The 19423-nt window shown below is 45.8% G+C and overlaps 2 protein-coding genes across 7 annotated transcripts in view; one reads left to right on the top strand and one right to left on the bottom strand.

The window, feature by feature from the left end:
- SAP30BP (SAP30 binding protein) overlaps positions 1 to 17960 on the bottom strand; it is a 31379-nt gene extending 13419 nt beyond the window's left edge. Inside the window, exons 1-4 of one of the 2 annotated variants that reach the window (XM_075111498.1) lie at positions 17768 to 17960; positions 17547 to 17656; positions 14488 to 14535; positions 821 to 863 (exon numbers count right to left, since the gene is read on the bottom strand). In XM_075111498.1, the coding sequence (XP_074967599.1) occupies positions 821 to 863; positions 14488 to 14535; positions 17547 to 17656; positions 17768 to 17945 (379 nt within the window). In that variant the 5' untranslated portion in view covers positions 17946 to 17960. The remainder of the gene's footprint in view (positions 1 to 820; positions 864 to 14487; positions 14536 to 17546; positions 17657 to 17767) is intronic. The other variant, XM_075111499.1, reaches the window with a different exon arrangement.
- An 8-nt stretch (positions 17961 to 17968) lies between these two features.
- The window catches only part of RECQL5 (RecQ like helicase 5), a 38549-nt gene continuing 37094 nt past the window's right edge, over positions 17969 to 19423 (top strand). For 3 of the 5 annotated variants that reach the window (XM_075111492.1, XM_075111494.1, XM_075111496.1), the window contains exons 1-2: positions 18037 to 18169; positions 18468 to 18598. In XM_075111492.1, coding sequence (XP_074967593.1) covers positions 18478 to 18598 — 121 coding nt within the window. In that variant the 5' untranslated portion in view covers positions 18037 to 18169; positions 18468 to 18477. Of the gene's footprint in view, positions 18170 to 18467; positions 18599 to 19423 lie in introns of all 5 variants that reach the window. The other 2 variants (XM_075111493.1, XM_075111497.1) reach the window with 1 other exon arrangement.

The following is a 19423-nucleotide window of genomic DNA, read 5'->3' on the forward strand; positions in this document are numbered from 1 at the left end:
GTTTGGAGAAAGATCTCTGCTGCATTCAGTGATGGGACTAGTTAAAGCAGTTTTGCCCTCTAAAGGCTGAAAATTCCATATAACAGTTGGGTTGGTGCAAAGCCTGGGCAGGCCGACTGAATGGGACTTAAGCCCAAAACTTCAGCGTGATGGCTGCTGTAGGAGTCAGCTCAACATCCTAGTCTTCACTCTCTTATTTTACATTTATCACACTCCATGGCTGAAATATCATGCTTGAGCCTTGACATGCTGGCTTGACAGATAACGAAGCAACTTCTAAGCTCATGATTTTTTTTTTTTATGGTATCATTACATGCTACCACACAACTGTACTAGTAACCTCAGGAACAAAGGGTTAGTTCAAGACAGCCAGAGCTTCAACATAAAACACACTTTCTGTCGAGCTCCACAGAGGCCAAGCAGAGGACACTTTGAGCTGATGAACCTGGACTTTCCAAGCATTTTTTCCAAATCTAATAACGATGCAATGACGAAGTGAGATGTCACAAAAATCAAGTAAGTTTCAATAACCGTTAGAAAACATATGGTATGTTATGTCAACACAGCAGCTCTAAGTCACTAGAGGGTCACGTTTAAGTGGGGATATTTTAGGTATGTTTTTGAAGCCACAGAACAAAGTATCCATTATCATTCCTGGTTATACTGGCTCTCACAGAGGTGCCTGGACAAAGCTACTGCTTTATTGTTTTTAAGCTCATCTAGAAAAACATCAACGCAGCCCTTTAGATACATCATATATTAAAAACTAGAAGGTCTAGTTTGAAAAATTATGTGACTAAATACTTCTGAGTGAACTTACCAACTAGCTCCTGAGGATCTCTCTTCTCCAGCTCTGAGAATTCCTGGGAGGAAGGGGGAAGAAACAGATTTTAGTCAAGGTATGCTTCCAATCTAAACAGCTATACTGTCCACTTGTTAGAAATTTACACATTACTTCTGAGACAAAAGGATAAAAATTAAAGAATAAAAGCAAGTAATTAGATAACAGGGCAATGTTTGTACCATGGAAAGTCAAAGCCTAACAGGATGCTCTGTTTCCTTTCAAAGCTAAATTTAATCAAAGAATTCAGGCTTTGCCTCTATGAGTCCTGGATGCTCAGCTGCTTTTGAATTCCACAAAAAAACTTTGGTACTTGAAGCCTTTCCTCAAAACAGATCAAACCATAGATTCTTCATTTTTGGTGACTGGACCTTGGCACCAGCCAAGAGTCAATGTTTCAGAGCACAGCTCGCTAAGTACAAGCTGGATCCAGCCCACAGAAAACTACTTAAGCCCTGGGAATGCCTACCACAGACCCGTGCAACCTGCAGTCTTTACACAGGGCCAGCAGGATGCATTCCCAGAGCAACACAAAAGCAGCTGAAACGCTCCCAGGGCCAGCGGCAGAGCAGCCCCTGATGGGCCTCTCTGCAGACACCCAGGGCTCCACAGGGTCCCGGGCTGCAGAGGTTTGCTGTGGTGCCAGAATTCACTTCTGTAGTTGTGCCGTTCAGGGCTTCAGCTGATGATCCCGCTACCAACCAAAACCAGGCAGCATGGCGGCGATGCAGACCCTGTACTCCCATTTTGGAAGAACGCTGCCACTGTCAATTCTCTCTTGGCCGCTACTTTCCAAGAGCGACATAGCCAATCTGCTCTACCAGAAACTCAAGGGCAACCTCACTGCCATGCAGTGCACTGTTTGGAGATCTTTTCAATGCACCTAATCCCTCCTTAGCTATAAAAATTAAGGCCGCTTCAGTTGTGGGAGCACAGCAGATGTTTGCACCAGAGCCTGCCGAGCAGGGGTGTCGGATAGGATGAGACACACTTCAATGCACTTTCACCGTATTGAGACCAATGTTCAAATATTTTGGTGCTTCTGAGAGACCCCAGGAGAGTCACAAGTGATATCAAGTTCAGCACAAATAGTTTCTGAAACAGTATCAGCTGTATCCCGACATTGCCCTCTCCCCCCGCCCGCCTCCCAAAGGCCTTTTGTGACTCACTGGACTGTGCGTCCGAAATTCCTCAGTGCCTCCAAACACTGAAGCTATTCATTCAACCTGACACAGACATAATGCTGCCTCCTCGCTGCTTAGTAACCACTCTCTAAACCCCCTCCTTTACTCCATTCCCAATCAGGTGAGAGATGCGTAAGTTGAGGAGAAATCAGCAAGGTCGCAGAGCCAGACCTGGGAACAGGCTGTGCCAAATTCACTGTGAAAACCCACCAATTTCCAGAGAAGCCAAAGACCTCTGGAAGGAGAAAAACAAATTCTTTGTGTGGCACTAACTGCTACAGGGCACTTTTTATAGCCATGCATAAAAGAAAAAAAAAAAAAAGAAAAACACCCCACTGTTTCTCCGTAAGTACACTCAGACCATAAAAAGACAAGGCTAAAGCTATTTTCAAAAAAAAAAAAAAATAGAAGTACACAAAGGAGCACACATCTACGCATCTTCTTGCTGGCCAGCTGGCGAGGCCCCAGGCCCCTTTGTGAGATGAGCTGTGTGTAACAGCTCCAACCCCTCTACGCTGATGCATTAATGCCTCTTCTCCCGGGGTCTTCAGAAAGAACAGCACAAGCAGAAAAAAATTAACACAGAAGCATGACATTTCAAAGCAGAAAACTTATGCCAAGAGAAAGAGCCCTCTTTGGCGAGAGCACTGGACAGGAATCCGGGGAATCTAGGCTGTTCTCCACAAACCTACACGGACACGGCATTAATGTGGTGAGCCTCAACCGCACCGACACGGCACGAAGATGGCGAGCATCGGTTTGCCACCAGGGAGGTGGGGGCAATTCTGCAGTAACAAATTGTGAGGACAAATTCATGTCAGCATGCTAACACTGCACGCGGGCTGGAGAAGCTACAGATACAAGGGAAACCTATGTCCAGGCAGCATACAGTGACTCATCAGGCAGTAAACCATGCGGTCAGAAGGCTGCTTTATTCCCTTTAGGGGGAGAACTTGCTAGATATGTAATTAAAAGTATTTCTCGCCTTGGTTTGAGACAACAAGCAAATGTTCGCTGAGGTGAAGGGAGGGTACTGCTTTTTTTCCACCCTTGCCTGAATTACATCCTGCACTCTTACCTTTTGAAAGTTTTAAGTTGATTGAGAGGGAAGAGGAAGAGATGAGCTACGTCCCTGAGCACTTATTGATCCTTCCTCTTACCCAACACTGTATTTATTATTCCATTATCCTTCCCATCTTCTGCCCTCTTGTCCTCTCACCATCCAAGAACACAAAGGCAAGAGAAAAAAGTTCCCCCAAATGACCAATACTGCAAGCAGGCACTTAAGCAACCCAGTGGCACAGTCAAATTCAGGTGCTTTAGACACACACTGAATGCCCTCAAGTAGGCTGCCCTCTTCTTTGGCCAGTTAACAGGGTTGCAAGGTTATTTGCTGTATTTCTGAAGTTTTCAGGAGCCCGTTTCCAAGTTTCCTGTAGCTGTTTGGAGCCAGCTCCAAGCGTAAGCACACAATTCCCAGGAAACAGAAACCGATATTCTGAGAGATAATTTGATAGCTGAAACCTCTCCTGTTATGTACTAGTATCATCAGTAAGTTTGCTTACCAGAAGTAAGTTTGTTCTTTAATTTGTATCCTTTGGCCCTAGAGCTAAAGCACAAGTCTGCTCTGTTTGTAACAGGCTCAATAAAGCCAGTCCTATCCATCCGCCACTGTGTATTTACGGCCTGATCACCCACACCCGTTTCACCACAGCCGCTCCAGCAAGTCTGGTCTCCACATCCTCAGGCCGTAGCCAAGATATCAGAAACCCCAGAGCTACACCAAGCAAAAGAAAACAAGCTCACTAACATATTATAGGCACACCTCACTGCCCAGAGGATATAGATTTTGCTTACTGATGAATTACTGCGTACCTACACCCACCGCTCTGTCATTAACAAGCTGAAGACATCAACACAGCTTTTCATTAAGCCAGACTACTTTCAAGCCTCTTAAATGCCTTCAGAAAACAAAGGGATGACTGACTCCTCCTTCAGTGCTTGTTCATATTGGCTCAGTTTACTAACACCATGGCGAGGCAAGCATCAACAACTTGACTGAAGACATACAGTTTGGCAGATGCAAGATTTAAGAATCTTGTTCAAACCTCTGACTATCTACTGAAGATCCAGGGACAGTCTAAAAGACCTTCAGTGCAATAATCACCCAACAAGAACTGTCCTACGCACTCTTAAGGTAGTTTAAGTCTGGGACACGTGCTGAATGCAATGAACTGATTAGAAAAGACAGCATTAAAAAAAAAACCAACCACCAAACAAAAAAACCCCAAACCCAGAGACCAAAACCCCACCATATTTTTTGCAGATCTAATCCAATATAAAGTTGAATGAGGCAGAGAATCTCTAAGTACCGAGGTACAACAAATACTACATGGTTGCTATCTTTTCATTGTGAAATGGAAGAAATATTTACACAGGGACAAGAGATCTCTACAGGAATTCAAACACATTTAATCAATGGAAAATTTGCAAGACAACTGAATTTTAAGTCGAGAATTTTCTGAAATCCATTCAGGGCAAGGTGATCCTTTTGTAGATTACTACATCATCGATACCCCCCATGCTATGTATCAGTATTTCACACAAACAGCACAAAATAAGCAGGTGAGCAGTTCCAAGCAGAGGGGATTTTGTGTCAAATCTGTTTATCTATGAAAGCTATTAGAGCCTCCAAGTATCCCAGAGCTACAGGCATCGTTTGTTGGGATCATTTCCATTCGGACCCTGATCACTGGAAAATAACCACATCAAGACTTCACTAGCTGCACCTTCCAATACTGCCCAGGTTTCACAAGCCCGACCTCTGAAAGGCTCTATGGGAGCACCTCTGGGTTTACTTTTGCAGCCAGTCTCTCACTACTTGCACGGTCAGCCTGGACACATCAGTTATGCTGAAAATTCTCTCTACCATCATGGAAATGCAAAACTCGGGCAGAAAAAGTGTCCTGTATTAATTCATTTTCTCCAGCCATTAAATCCCATCTGGTATTACATGATGGCCTCTAAGAGTGGTTAGACTGAGTTAAAAAAAAAAAAAAGCAGTACTGTACTTTATTCCTCTCATGCACTTGGCAAGTTGACTTTCTGGCTGCTATCTGCTTTGCAGCCTAGATCTCACAAGATCAACTGTTTAAGAGCCTAAAGCCAGACGGCCTTGCTCCAACAGACCCACTGAAAGGAGTCAAGGGATGCCGTGGTGGTTCATAGCCAAGTTGGAAGAGGACTGAAAGACAGCAAGACAAGCAGAAGGCAGACTCCTTTCCCCTGATCCAGACACTAACAAAGAGCAGCCTCTGAAAAGCACAAACTGCTACAGGCAAACACAAAGTCTTAAAAAGCAACAAGGAAGAAAAAACCCAAGCTTTTAAACATCTGACTGGACACTAACATAAGTCACAATTTCTGTGCCTCTAAGAGCACAGCTCACCGATAGCAGAACACTTATTCTATCACTATTCCCGTGTGCATTCAGGAAAATTACTTCCATTTTTTCTACCTCCTTCAAGCCCTGGGCAAGACAATGCTTGATAGTTCAGTTTTCATGTACCATAATCAGCTAAAGAAGAGCAAGCTGAAGGGGGTGCGTGTGTGTGTTCGCGTACAGGCATAAGGAAAGCACTGCATTTTGGCTTAAGATTTCACCTTGCTGGGATGAAATATAGACCATCTTTTCAGTCGTAGAGTGTTTCCATTCAGTTACATAAAAAACAGTCTCTGCTCAGGTTCCATGGAAAATAAAAACAACCAAACACAATTCTTGGTGTGGAACAGAGATTAAAGGAAGGAAGCAAAAACAATATGAATCCGAGACTGATGAATTCAAGTTTGGAAAGGCTTGCCCAGAACAGCTTTATTTAATGGAAAGAATGGACTGACTTACAATAATGCTCACTAAATCCTTCCTGAAACAAGATCTATAAATCCACTACAAAGCCCACATCGAACATAACTGTTGGCTTTAACTGTTGCCAAAAGGTATAAATTCAACCATCAATTTCTTGCAGAATGGCTGCACGGGTTAGCGCAGGTGTACTTCGAACTACACGAAGGAACGGTGGAACAGGGAGGCAGAAGAGATACAAAACCAGAAACTGATTGCTTTAAATAAGATGCAGGTTGTTGGAAGCAGAGGTTGATGCCAGATTTGTTGCCACTCAACTGTGTTCCGAGACTCGCAGCCAATTTAGCCCTACGGCTTCATTTTTCCACTGACCTCCAGTTAGTATTTAAAAAAAAAAAGTGGCTAGGAAGCTTCCACAGCACCCCTCGACAACGCTTGCTTTTTTTTTTTCAGAGAACGCTCCTGCATTGCAGAATTTCTTCTCTTCCCCCAGCTACTTCACCTGATTGCTTGCACATCAGGAAATTTAACACCAATTTAAACTGACAGCCACAAAACGTGTAGGCGAGTCACATTGTTGTCATGCTAGAGGATTAGTTGGAAGATATTAATGCAGAGAATTTTTCCGTGCAGCCCTTCCACTAGTAGCCAGCAGACCTGCTGCTGCAATAGTTGTTATAGTGGATTTCTCTCATCCGAGCAAGTGCCAGCAACAAGTTTTTGTAATTTCTCCTCCTCTCTACAATTCAGACTATCACCCACACTCCTAACAGACCAACAGCCTCATCTGGCTGAGCACGACGGAAAGAAATTCTATAACTTAGCATAAATAGTCAGAAGAGTTATCTAAGCTGACAGTGATGATGGCCTCGCCCGAGCAAGCGGGTGAAAAGTTTATTCTCCAAAGACCTCTCCAAACCCTGGCTCATCTGCCTTTTTTATTTGGGGGGCCTTTTTTTTCTTTCTTTTTTCAGGAAAATGCTAGCAATTATGTTCTTGCTTTTCTACAAGCATCAGAAGTGCTTATGGGAAGAGAACACCAGAAACTTCTCATTTAATACTGAAAGTGCCCGACAAGAACTATTTCATTTCTTGCTCACCAGATCTGCCTGCCGTTGGTGTGCCGCCGGGCTGAGGGCAGCAAACAGAGTGCGTGTCAAGGGTATTCAGAGTCTGAGGAACAGTAAGCAAGGAACAGAAATACAGTGCTTTTATTCCTCCTTCCCCACCTTTTTTTTTTCTTGTGTTGTGAGAGAGGAGAATCCCAAGAGAAAGCTTGAAACAAGCCCATTTCCTACAGCCACATCCTGTTTGCCAGCTCTGATACATAACGCCAGGCAAAGTGCCCAGTACAGGATAAGAAATTTAACTAAGAAAAAAACATAGGGACCATGATCTAGATACTAAGAGAAGCACAGCAGCTCAGAAATAAGCCACCTATAGGAAAAAACTGATCCAGCCAACCTTCAGTGACCCTTATGTACAGTCTGTACAAGCCTACCTATTTTGAGATGCTATTGTCACAGAGGGAAGGAAGAACAAGTCAGGAAAGAGTCAACTCCCGAGACATTCCTGGAGCATCTTATCAAAACAAAGAATGTGTATAGCTGACACAGCCTTTTCATTTTTGAAGCTAAATTAAGTCTAAAATTCCATCTTCATTTTAATTTCATTAAAAAACCACTGAAAAATCCCAACCAAGATCTGGCAAAACATTTCTGTGAGAAAATGCTCTAGAAGGGAAGCATTCATAGCATAAAAGCCTTTAAAAAGCTTCTCTGAAACTTGATTCCGTTCACCTGACATATGCTATCTCAATATTTGACAAAGATTATTTGTTAGAGGTAGTTTCCAGTCAAGGAACTGTGTGCCAGGACTCTCGCTTTCCAAGTGAAGGCACAGCTAATAACATCTGCCTCACGACAGCACCCTGCTCCCAAAGCTACCTGCTTCCGCTGGCTGCCTCCTCTCCCCCCGGGCTGCTAGGGGCCCCCCAAGCTTCGCATTTACAGATCACCCCGAGCACGTGCTTTACAAGACCACAGAGTACAGCCTCTCCACAGCACAGATGCCAACCAGGGCGCAGCGGTGTAAGCGCGAAACAGGCTGCACAGAGGACTGCCCAGCCGCGGGAGCACACCAGCGGCTAACAGCCGCTGCGCTCCGAGGGCGGCCAGCGGCTCAGCTCCCAGCAGTCGCCCCCCGAAGCCACCACGGTCTGCAGAGACATGGCTTGCTCTGCAGAGCCCATAAATTCCGCTCTCAAGTCACTTTTGCTGCCTACAGTGAAACAGGAATTAAGAGGTGAAATATCAGCACCACATGACAGGGCTTGAGGTGTCAAGCTGCTTTGATGACTTTTTTTTTTTTTACAGATTGTTGCAGTTCAGAATCAAGTAGAAGGCAAAGCTGGGCTGTGAGAAATCCTAAGCCTCACAGCAGCAAAGGAAAGGCTCAAGAGAGCTGACAAAATTAACTTCTTGCACAAGCTTTCTTCCCCGGTATATAGTGCTAAAAATTCCCCTTCATGGTTTGGAGTAGAGGCAAAGTGTAAAAGTGAGTATTCTCACTGGGATATTGCTCCTCCATGAATGGATCCCACGGGGTTTTTGCAGATTTTGGTCCTTCTGTACCCAGAACGGGGAAGCTGGAAGAATCTATTTTCAGCTATTTGTTGGTATTTGAGGCAATCCTCCATCTGTGCTGACTGTTCAGACTCTCACTCTGACACGCACTGACATGCAAATTCATAACCGCCTATTTCAGCACAGCAGACAGAAATAATTGCAACAACAGAACCGGACTTGAAGAGCTTAGACCTTTATCAGGTGAAATATGCAAGGGGAAGCAGCTCCAGAAAGGACTTTTCTTCAAGTTTAAAACAAATAGAAAAAGCTTGGCTCCCCCTTTGGAGAAAGGCAAGCCACACCTGTGTCAATAATCTGTGGTATTTAGTACTGCAGGGAGCAAAGAGTCTGCCGCAGCATGTATGCCTGGCGGGGAGGAAGGAACAAACATGTCCGTGGACATGCCTCATCTTCCAAACAGCTCAAGAGCTGGACTGAAGCCAGCAGCTCTGAAGCAGGTAAGCCAGTTTCAGAGACCAACAATGCTGCGATCCATCTCCCTTGCAGGCAGCCAGGGCTGGAGACACAGAAGTACACGGGGCAAGGGGCAACGTAATCAAAGATGCCCAATGCTATTTTGTTTCTTGTATGCAAAACTGTTTAACCACTGCTGATACGCTCTGGCAATAACTAAGGTCAACAACCCAGTTAAAGAACAGGAAACAGATAACAGCTCTTCCAGTGTTTGAGCACTCACTGTGATAGTGCAGAGAACAGCATTAGAAGCTGAGCTAACTCTGCTGCCCCTAAAGGCTCTCTGCATGTAATGCTGACTGCTAAACTGCCAAACTCTCAGGTTCCCTCGACAGAGCGCTGGAAAACAGCATGCCAAACCTAAAACGAGGGAAAAATATGTAGAGTTGGACGCACAGACGCTATTTTACACAATCATATTAACAGGAAGCTGGAACACAGAAAAAGATTCATCTGAGACTGCAAGTGCTTATCACTGGCACTTTCGGGCTATGCTCACAGGCAAAGGAATGAGTGGGAAACAAACCACTGGAGATCTAACCTGAACCCTGGAAACGCTTTGGAAGTGTTTACAGAGAGGTACAGAGCACGGCCATGCATAGCCATTTTTAAAATACAGCTGCTCTTTTGCCAGTTCTGCCCATCGGAGGCCAGTACTTGCTCAGAGAGCATCAAAAAGCCAAGGGGGGGGCCAGAAAAAAAGCATAATGAATTTTTTTTTTTTATTGCTGATGAGACATTGGGAGTGCTTCTCTGCAACACACTTACAAACCAGTTATATCCTACCAGATCCAGCCACCACAAGGAGACTAATACACGGCCACTTCAGCCGTCGCTGTGTGCACTGGTTTTGGGTGGAACAGCAGTTTTAGTGTGTGTTCCTCAGTTCTATGACCTTTAACATTTTAAGTAGAATTTTTAAGGCTACCTCGCAACAACCAAAAGCATCAAGGGCTGGTATTTCCCAAGCAACCTTCATAATTTGCCACCGCCAAAGTAAAAGATTCAAATAGTTTTCTAAAGCTTACCAATACCAGCTTTGTACAGCTTGCTGGGTAATACCCAAACAGAGCACAGTGCTTTAATGATACAGCTTTTCCCAAACACTCTTCTTCCCCTTCTTCAGAGCAACACAGTTATACTTGAGGTGAGAGTTACTGAGCAGGTTCAGGCATCTTTTGAGAATCTGGCTTCATGGATGTATCTCAAATTTAGAAAAATTCATACACCTCATCAAAATAAGAGTTAATTACAGGGATTACGTTACTGGACGCACCTATTTACTGGTTCTTTGCTTTTACTTTAAATCAAGAGAAGTTTGGTGTTTAAACAAACATATTAACAGGCAGGCAAGATAAAAACCCATTGCAATCAAAAGCCTCTACCTAAGTATTAGTACACACCTACGGGTCATAACAAAATTACAGGTATGCTGGATCAATAAAAGCTAAACATAATAAAGCGTTGATGATTATCAAGAGGCAGTACTTGGACACGCTTAGAAAGAGAGTGTTCCCCTGAAAATCTGACAGCCTTCTGCTGGGTCCCGGTTCGGCTGCCCTTCCATACAATGCCACAAGGATGCAGAGGGGACCCTTAAAGCAAAACCAGAAAAGGAAAACATCAAAGTAGCCACCTGCTTTGAAAAACTGTTACCCTGTGTCAGGCATTCACTGGCCGAGGGAGCGGCAATATTTATCAGCTTTCCTGCACCAGCTAGTCCTGATACCACAATCAAGGCTCAGCAGTTAATGATTTCCTGCTGTGAAAACTCCAGTGAGCCAAACTGCAGGGCTGGGCTCTGTCCTTGATCAAGGCTTGCAACCGGTTATTCATCCAGCCCTGCAATATGGAGTACAGAACCTCTCAGGTGAGACTTGGAGTACAAGGTCAATATTTTCATTTAAGGTTCATTTTCCTTCTTCCTGCAAGGCTGGCCCATTTACTGAGCTCTGACGGCTTGTATCTTGTTACTGCATCAAGGCTGTAACCTTAGCCAGCTGCTGGCAAGCGCCCAAGCAACCTGCACTCACTGCACAGCCTGTTAACCCTCATCATTCCGAACCAACACCAGCAAAACACCCAATTTCACACCCATTTCCATGACGTCCTTTGTTTTGTACCCACAGCTCTATTTCCATTATCAGAGGAAAAGACATAAAGAACCAGCCCAGGCTGTGGAATTCCATCTTTAACACCACGCCTCTGCCAACAGCTTCTGTTGACCATTTCTTTTCCCTTCTAAGCAGAAGGCTTTGTTTCTGAAGTGCTTTTAAGACAGTTGCTTGTTTACAATCGGTGACTGTTCACTTAAAACCAGGGACCCCTGAAGTGGTTTTGGCCACTAACAAATACGTCCTGCTCCAGAGCCTGAGCACATCCTCCCAGAGCGAGATTTGGAAGAGCTATTAGCTTTACCTAGATTTGAATCTCCCATTTCCCATGAGTCCCTGATGCACTTCAAAATGCAGTTACAGGATGCAAGGTGTGTCACTGTGCTAAAGATGAGAATCCTGCTTTCTGCTGCAAGCACACAGTGTTTGGGCCTGGTCACAGGTGCTCAGTAACAGAGGGAGTCCTACGGGCCAGAAGTCTGCTCTGGAAGAATGCTTTCAGGTGATTGATCAACCAGGGCATACTCCCTGGAATCAAGACAAAATCCTGAGATAAATATAAACACCAAAGGGTGGGGGAAAAACCATCTCCCCTTTGGGGCTATTTGAGGCACGCTCCAAATTCCACTCTCCCGACCAGTTTACCAGATGGTTTTTACATCATTCCCCACTTTCAGTCTCCTCAGTCTATACCCACAACTGACACTGACTGAGCCTTCTGGAGGTTTTGTGCCTGGTGCTACCCAAGCGCAGAACAAGGCCAAATCACAGAACACACCAGCAGCAAGGGAACTCCTTCTCCACACAACCTGGCTCAAGTGTCCTGGCCAATTATTTAAGACATAATTCAAAGCAGATTGTTCACCATATGTACAAAGAGGCAAACACTTAAATGCTGAATGTATGCTCAGGGCTTGAAAAGACTATGGTTAACTGATGAATTGCAATGGTTTTACATCATTCGTGTGTTCTAAAGGATTTACCTTCTGTGTACAGTCAGATTCAGACCCTTGAAAAGCTCTAGCCATATATAAAGAGCCCGTGATGTCTATTTAAACATCTTTCCAGGTCTGTAATATCTTACAATGAAACTGATAGAGCAAGAACAGCTACAGCACTCAGCTGGGACAAAACAAAATGAAAGTTATCCAAAAGCGTCGGCAAGTTATGATCAAGTGCCTCGATTTTTGCCACACCTTGGATTTACAGTAACTACAGCTCTTACTCACTAGTTGTCACAGATATTGCGAGCTCAAAGCAATGAGGGAGAATGAGGAGAACACTGCCACTCGGTGGAAGAGAGGGATAGGAAACATTTGCAACTGCTCCAAGTAAAAATACTTTTACAACGATGTTCCATCTCCCCCCAGTCCCGAGTGAATTTCTTAACAGCATGGCTAGTGCAGCTCCGCCAGAGCCCCAGAGAACACCGTACAGCGGCGTGCCTGCTCTCTTACCAGCACAGCACTGGGCGGCCTTGAAGTGTGCTGTGAAGCAAAGGAGTGCTTCTACCCCTCCCCTGAGCGCCAGCTGGCCATTTAGCTAGAATTCCAAAAAACCCAAAAAGCCAGAGGAGGCTATTCCCTTCTTCACTTCTGTATGAAGATATCTAGTAAGGATGACATGGAAGTCTGAAACTGCTGACGTTCAGATTTGCCTCCCTGCTATTCTTCTCCTTGCCTTTCATGCCGCACTAGGATAGCAGGAATTATATTTTACTTTTTTTTTTTTAAAGTTTCATTTACATTTTCAGTTCTTGCAGAATTCCTACTGCAGAGTGTCCCCAAAATACCAACGAAGCCGACACTGCTCCATGGCCACGTGTAGCTCTTCAGAAGGGCAAAATGCCCCGGACAGTAGCACATAGAACTCACTGAAGTCAAGAGGCTTTTTCAACAAGCCAATGTGAAACATCAGCAACATATTAAAGCAGCAGCCACACAATTCAGTGGTAAGATTTCTGTGAAGTGTCATTACTCAGACAAGAGCTAGCACAGCCTGATTTTGTTCCTTGTCTCTTTGCGAGTTCTTTTCTCCATCACCCTGAAGTCCTAGAGCCCCTTCAGAGGACACAGGAGTGCATACAATAGCAACAGGGCCCTACTACAGAGGCTGTGGTGACGTACACCAAATTTCTCTTTTAAGGAAAACCCACCTATTCTTCCTTCACAGTACACATCTTGCTGGCATGCTCACCAGCCACAATGGCAAAAATTTGGAAGTAGAAAAAGAATAAAAGTAAGAGATTACCTTTTCCTCTCTTCCAAAAAAAAAAAAAGGAAGAGCTTTTTTTATTTTTCTTGCAACAAGGAAAAGTGAGAATACATTCCATTTCCAAGTGCATCCTACCTGTATGCCAAAGGCATCAATGATATTTCACACACCAATGCAAGGGACTTTACTAGCTGCAGTCCAGCTGCCAAGCTTTTCAACTGTGTATCACTATAAACCCATAAAGAAGATGCTGCTATAAAACTAATTAAAGCAGAATAGGTGAACACATTCATTTGCCTTCACCTTGTCCTGTCAAAGCCCTATGCTAATTCAAATGCTCTGCAGAATTTCAGTTTGCAGCACAGTCCTCTGGTTTCCTTAGCAGAGCCTAGAGGCTGCCTGCATCCTTGGTGGAGCTACTGGATAGAACAGAGGCCCTAGCAATTGTTGTTTGCTCTGTACCCCACAAAATTGCTCATATTGCATGGGCGACTAAACTAGCATAAAAATTTTAGCACAGTTCTCTATAAAATTTCAAATAGATTTGGTCTTCTGTCTGCCTCCCAGCTTTTAGCATGATGAATGTTCCTATGTGCTGTTAAACACCTGTTTTTCAGCAGAAACAAGATACAATCCCAATATGAAGACAACTTCAACTATTTATGAGAGTTGATCTACCTGTCATCTGGGGATCTTTAATTTTCAATACACCCTTTACAAAACTGCTTCATTCAGGACAGAAAGGGCTGGAGATAATCAATTTTGACACATTCCATGAACTCTAGGAGCATAAGATCATTGATTCATTAAGTTGTTCTAAATGAAGAAAGTATTCCAACTAACACCGGTCATAAGAGAATTCTATACTGAATACTGCATCTCCCAGAGCCCTGCAAAATAAGTGAGATGCTGTCAGAAAACCTACCTCAGATCTAATGCACAAGATGACCAAGTCCACGAATGCAGGTCTGGATCGTGACTCAGCCCAGAGCCTAACTGGTTAGCCACCTTTGGCAGAAGCCAGAACTGAAGTCAAAAAACCACGTTACAGCTACAAAAAGTACGAAACTAGCTACAGAAGATCACAAACGAACAACCAAGCCATGCTGTTAAGACTTATTCCTCTTGTACTGAGCTTCCCCCCCCACCACCATACCACACTTCCAAATACCTTTAGGTCACCAGCCTCAGGTTTTTCAGTCTCTGAATCGTCATCTTCCTACAAGACAAGAATTTACAGGATTAAGCTTAAAGAGCAGGCTTGGCAAGTAACGGCACTTACAGCAAAGGGCTTGCATTCAGCAGCCCAGCAGTAGTCCAAGACCCTTTCCACAGAAGGTAGTTTTGCCCCACCCACTCATGACCAGTAAACAAGCCCTACAGTCAGGGAAAGAAGTGGTTGTTTGGGTTTTGGGGTACTTTTTAGGCAAAAGCATCACTTAGTAGCAGATGTTCCCTGCAAAACTCATGCAGCTCCTGAATGCTCAGAACTAGGCAAAAGAAGCAACAGAACTGGGGGGAAAAAAGCATTTGTCATTTGGTAATTCTGCCTCTTCCAGTTGGCAGGGGAGCTTTTGCACTCACCCCCGTTCAGCAGCACTCAGAAAAAGCAGCATTTGCAAGCCCTGTTATACTCCCCAGCATACATCAGCCCCACACAGAGCACACACAGCTGGCCTGCCACCCAACCAACATGCAGGCGTGGTGAGGGTCTGCCCTAGCACCAAGCTCCAAAGATCCAGCGATGCCAGCTGACACCGCATCTTTCTCATTTGGGTAGGGCTCTCGTAGCCTCGTTTGCAGATGACATGAACTGGCGCAGAAGGGAACGACTGACAAATTTCACTGTTTTAAGTAACAGACTCCATTCAATTTTTATTTCTACCCAGAAATAAACTAAAGAACTGGGCAGATTTCTGCCCTGTGAGAGCTTAAAATACTGAACTCCGCCTCGTGTGAAATTCTACACTGCGTGAGAAGCAAGGTCCAGCTTTGGGCCCAACTGGTAGGGAAGCCTACTCTTCCACTACCCTGCAAGCTACTTCACTGGGGATCCTCGAGTTATCTATGTTTCTAGACTTAAATACATACTCTGGGTTCAAAACAAGGCTAAGAAGCAGAAAATACTTTTCAAGCTCATACAACTCAGCAAAATGGTTTTTCTTCCAAACTTCACCACAAATTTCAACTTTGGGGCCAAAACAAGACCTCAGTGTTTTAACTTCAAAAAAGAAAACAAAAAAAAAAGCAAGGTGATTAAATGCAGCTGAAAGGAGGAGTTTGCAACAAAACACCCACCTCAGAGTATTAGCACATGAGCAAGTTCTGACAAGGCAAGTTAGAGAATAACCACACAACAATGTCAGTATGTTTTAATTGCCTGAGCTAACATACATATCCAACAGAAGTGAGACATCAAACTCCTTCACTTCAGCTACTCTTCAGCTCACCTTTCTGAAACATGCACATATGCCAATAATTCAGTCTTAACTGTCAAAGTTTAATAACAGTAAGTTTGTAATTAGAAAAGAACCATAGTATCAAGTAACTTGGTGTTTATCACAAATGAGATTCCTCTCCCCTGCACAGTCCCACCTATATTATAAAAATAAAAGTCAGTTTCAACAAAGCAATGATGGGTTCAGTCATTCATGTCACCATTTCTGCCTTTGAAAAAACAGAGTCTGTTCAGTTAAGGTAGAAAAGCACAGAGGTGTTTAGATAAAAGCCCAGGACAACTTGAGCCCAGCTCACACTGCTCTCTAAAAACAACTTGTAACCAACAGAAGCTACTAGCACAAGCAATATCAAGGAGGCTCTGGATTCTGGTCAAAGAATACGTATTGCAAAAAACCAAGCACTGCTCTCCAGCAATAATCCTGGAGAGAAGGCACTATGCATAACCTGCACACATCTGTACAGTAACTGCAGACACGAGAGACCTACGGGCCAACACCAGAGCAATTCGGCCAACTGCCATTACTTGGACAGCAGCTTGTCCCTCCAGGTGACGGACAGCTGCAACCTGCACTGAAATAAAGTGTGTGCAGTAAAGGCTACTCCACTGACCTGCCTATTGTCGAGGCTAACTAAACACAGCTGATCTTGACACACACCTAGATCACACCTACACCTTTCTTTAAACTAAAGAGATATCATTAAAGAAGGATCTAGAAGTTTTGGATCTCAAAGGAAGAATTACTAAAGCTGTAAAAAAGCTTCAGTACTTTAGTAAAACTTTAGTTTACACTTAGTACTTTAGCCAGATGCCAGGAGCAAGTCCCAAATGCTACTGCTTGCACCTTCCCAGTTAGCAAAAGAACAAAACCAAAAGCAAGAACCAGACAAATTTCTTGTCTGCGACTTGGGAAAACAGATGGCAGAAGGAGTGAGTGTCTCAAAATAGACTGAACTAATGCACACAGAGTAGATTTCAATGAGGAAAAGTTATAGTAACATAACACTATTTCTTTCCTCTACCGTGTAGCCAAAAAACCCAAACGGGGACAAGATAACAAAAGCAAAATGTTGATGAGAAAGACAGGAGACAAGAACCTCCCTCCCCACTCCCCAAAACTTACTGGTTTGCTCTTGCAGACACAGGACAGAACTATATATCCTTTTGTGTACTACAGCCGCACTCGTGGGCAGTGAGCTACACGCCCTGCCTCATAACGTACCAATTACCTCAATATTTAGATGATATTATACACGTGCCATGCGCCTATGACAAACAACAGCCACTCACTTTGAGACAGGACACTATTACATCAAGATAACTTGATGCAGTGAGTGGGTTTAGTTACACACAAAAGAATAATTCAAGACATCACAGAACTTTATTCTTTTTCATCCTCCAGCCGACCATGCAACAGTGTGTTCCTTTTACAAGGCTCTCAGGCATGTCGACTATGCTTACAGAATAATTTTCATTTAGTGTGGCTGCTGACTCGTACCAGCCTTTTCCCATTAAAAAATTCAAGGAGCATCAACATGGTTAGTAACAAGCAACACAAGCTGCGCCAAGCCACTGAGAGGTTTCAAAGGAAATGCTTTCTACTTTAAAATGAAGCAAACAGAAGTACTTGGATAGTGCTAAAACCCACACCAGGAGTCAGATATTCCGAGTTCCAGCTTGGGCTGCCAGTCAGGGGCTTTCCTTAGAGGAAGAAAAGCCTCTGCGAGCATGGAAGGGAGTAGGGCAAGCCCTGGGAGCAGAGAAATACTTACTGACTGCCTGCTGTTCTCATCATCCTCCTCTTCATACCCGTCCTCATCCCCGTCCAGGCGGGTGAAGTCGTCGTCTCCGTACCCAACCGAGACCAGGCCTCCTTTCTCTCCTAAAGAGAAAGGGAAAGAAAACCGTGAGGCAGGAGGCGGCGGCAAGGAGCGGGGCCTCCCCGCCATGAGGGGACGGCGACCCGGCCCGGCCCGGCGCCCTCAGGCCTCACCCGCCGCCGCTCCCCCGTCGCTCCCTGCCGCCCCGGCTTCGCTGTCCGACTCCGGGTCCGAATCCTCGGCATAAACCGCCAACGACGAGAGGACGCTACGCTTCGCGGCCGCCATCTTCCGCCTCCGCCACGGCGCGCTTCCGGCGCGCGGCGATGACGCGCGCAGCGCAGTCGCCATAGCAACGCCTCCCTTCTTCCGCCTCAAGCGGGCTCACGTTAAACCGGGAGAGGCCCGGCGAAAGGAGGGAGCCCCGCGGCAAGGCGGAGCAGGGTGCCTATGGTGGAGGAAGAGGAGGCATAAAAAGTGCGGGGCCTGCTTATAGCGGGGGTGGCTGGCTCTTTAAGAGGTGTTTCTGACGTCATCTCGCGGCGCCGCGGCAGCACCTGCCGGACCCTGACCAAGTGCGAGAGGGCGGGGGTCGGGCCGAGGAGGGGTGTGGCGGGCGGGCGGGGTGAGAAGGACCCCATCCCCCCCACCACTGTGTCGGGTCTGGGGGCAGCCAGGTCCCCTCAGCCCCACGGGGAGGCCTCAGCGGGGTCCGGCCCAGAATAGCCGATATCGGGGTCCCGTCCAGTGAGGGGCCCTGGAGAGCATCCCTTGGGGGGGGCTAAAAAAGGGGGGGCCCCGGCAGGGCAGCCGTGGGGCAGCGGGGCGGGCGGCGGCGCCGGGGTTCAGCCTGGGCTCTGTCACTGTTCGCAGCTTCTCCAGGATGAGCGGCGAGGCTCCCCCGGGCCTGGAGGGCAGGGTCCGGACAGCGCTGCGGAAGGTCTTCGGCTTCGACTCCTTCAAGACTTCCCTGCAGGAAAGTGCGACCATGACGGTGGCAAGAGGTGAGGCTCGGCGTCGCAAGGAGGCAAGCAAGCGCGTCTGGTTTTCCACCCTCCTGTGAGGGCGGTACTGCAGGAGCTGGTACCGCGCCTGCCGTGAGGAGACGCATCGCCTGGACCAGGCAGGACCACCTGGCCCTCCGAGCCCTCCTCGGTCGCTTCAGCGGCGTAGGAGCAGGAGCATGCGCTGCACGCAAGCTCTGAGCACGGCTTTGCCCTGCCTGTTCTCCTTTGCGCTTGTTTTGTAACTCCACTATTGCATCAAGCAGAAAATAGGAAACCTTGAAGTATGCTCTTGTTGGTATCTCCCCTGGAGGCGTCTGCCAGCATGTTTATGGTCAGATGAGGTCAAAACTGTTCACATTTATACATTTTCAGAGCAAACCTGTCCTAGCTGTAGATGGTGTTAGACTGAGATGATACTACTAGAAGACTTGGTTTCCTGGCAGTTTATATCTGTTTTCTGAATCACGTGGCCATTATCAGAAACATGACTTTGGGGGTATTGACGTATCCACCAACATATCGCTGTTGGTTGGACAGACAGCTCACACATCCAGGCTGCCAACCGCCAGCTCCCCTGGCAGGTCTCACAGTGCGAATCAGAAAGGTGTCAAACTCAGCCTTTGGGCTGTAGTTACAGTTTCCTGCTGCCGCCAGGAGCTGTGCAGAGGTGCTGTTGACAACAGACCGGCCAAAAGCCGTGTTCAGTCAGCAGGGGGTCTCTGTTAACATCGCATGCGCTGGCATCTCCCTGACTTGAAGTGGATGCTGCTTAACGCAGCGACAGTCACTAACCGCATGATATTATCTTTCTGGTTGAGATTT

Source organism: Phalacrocorax aristotelis, chromosome 16 (assembly GCF_949628215.1).
Source record: "Phalacrocorax aristotelis chromosome 16, bGulAri2.1, whole genome shotgun sequence".
NCBI classification, from domain to species: domain Eukaryota; kingdom Metazoa; phylum Chordata; class Aves; order Suliformes; family Phalacrocoracidae; genus Phalacrocorax; species Phalacrocorax aristotelis.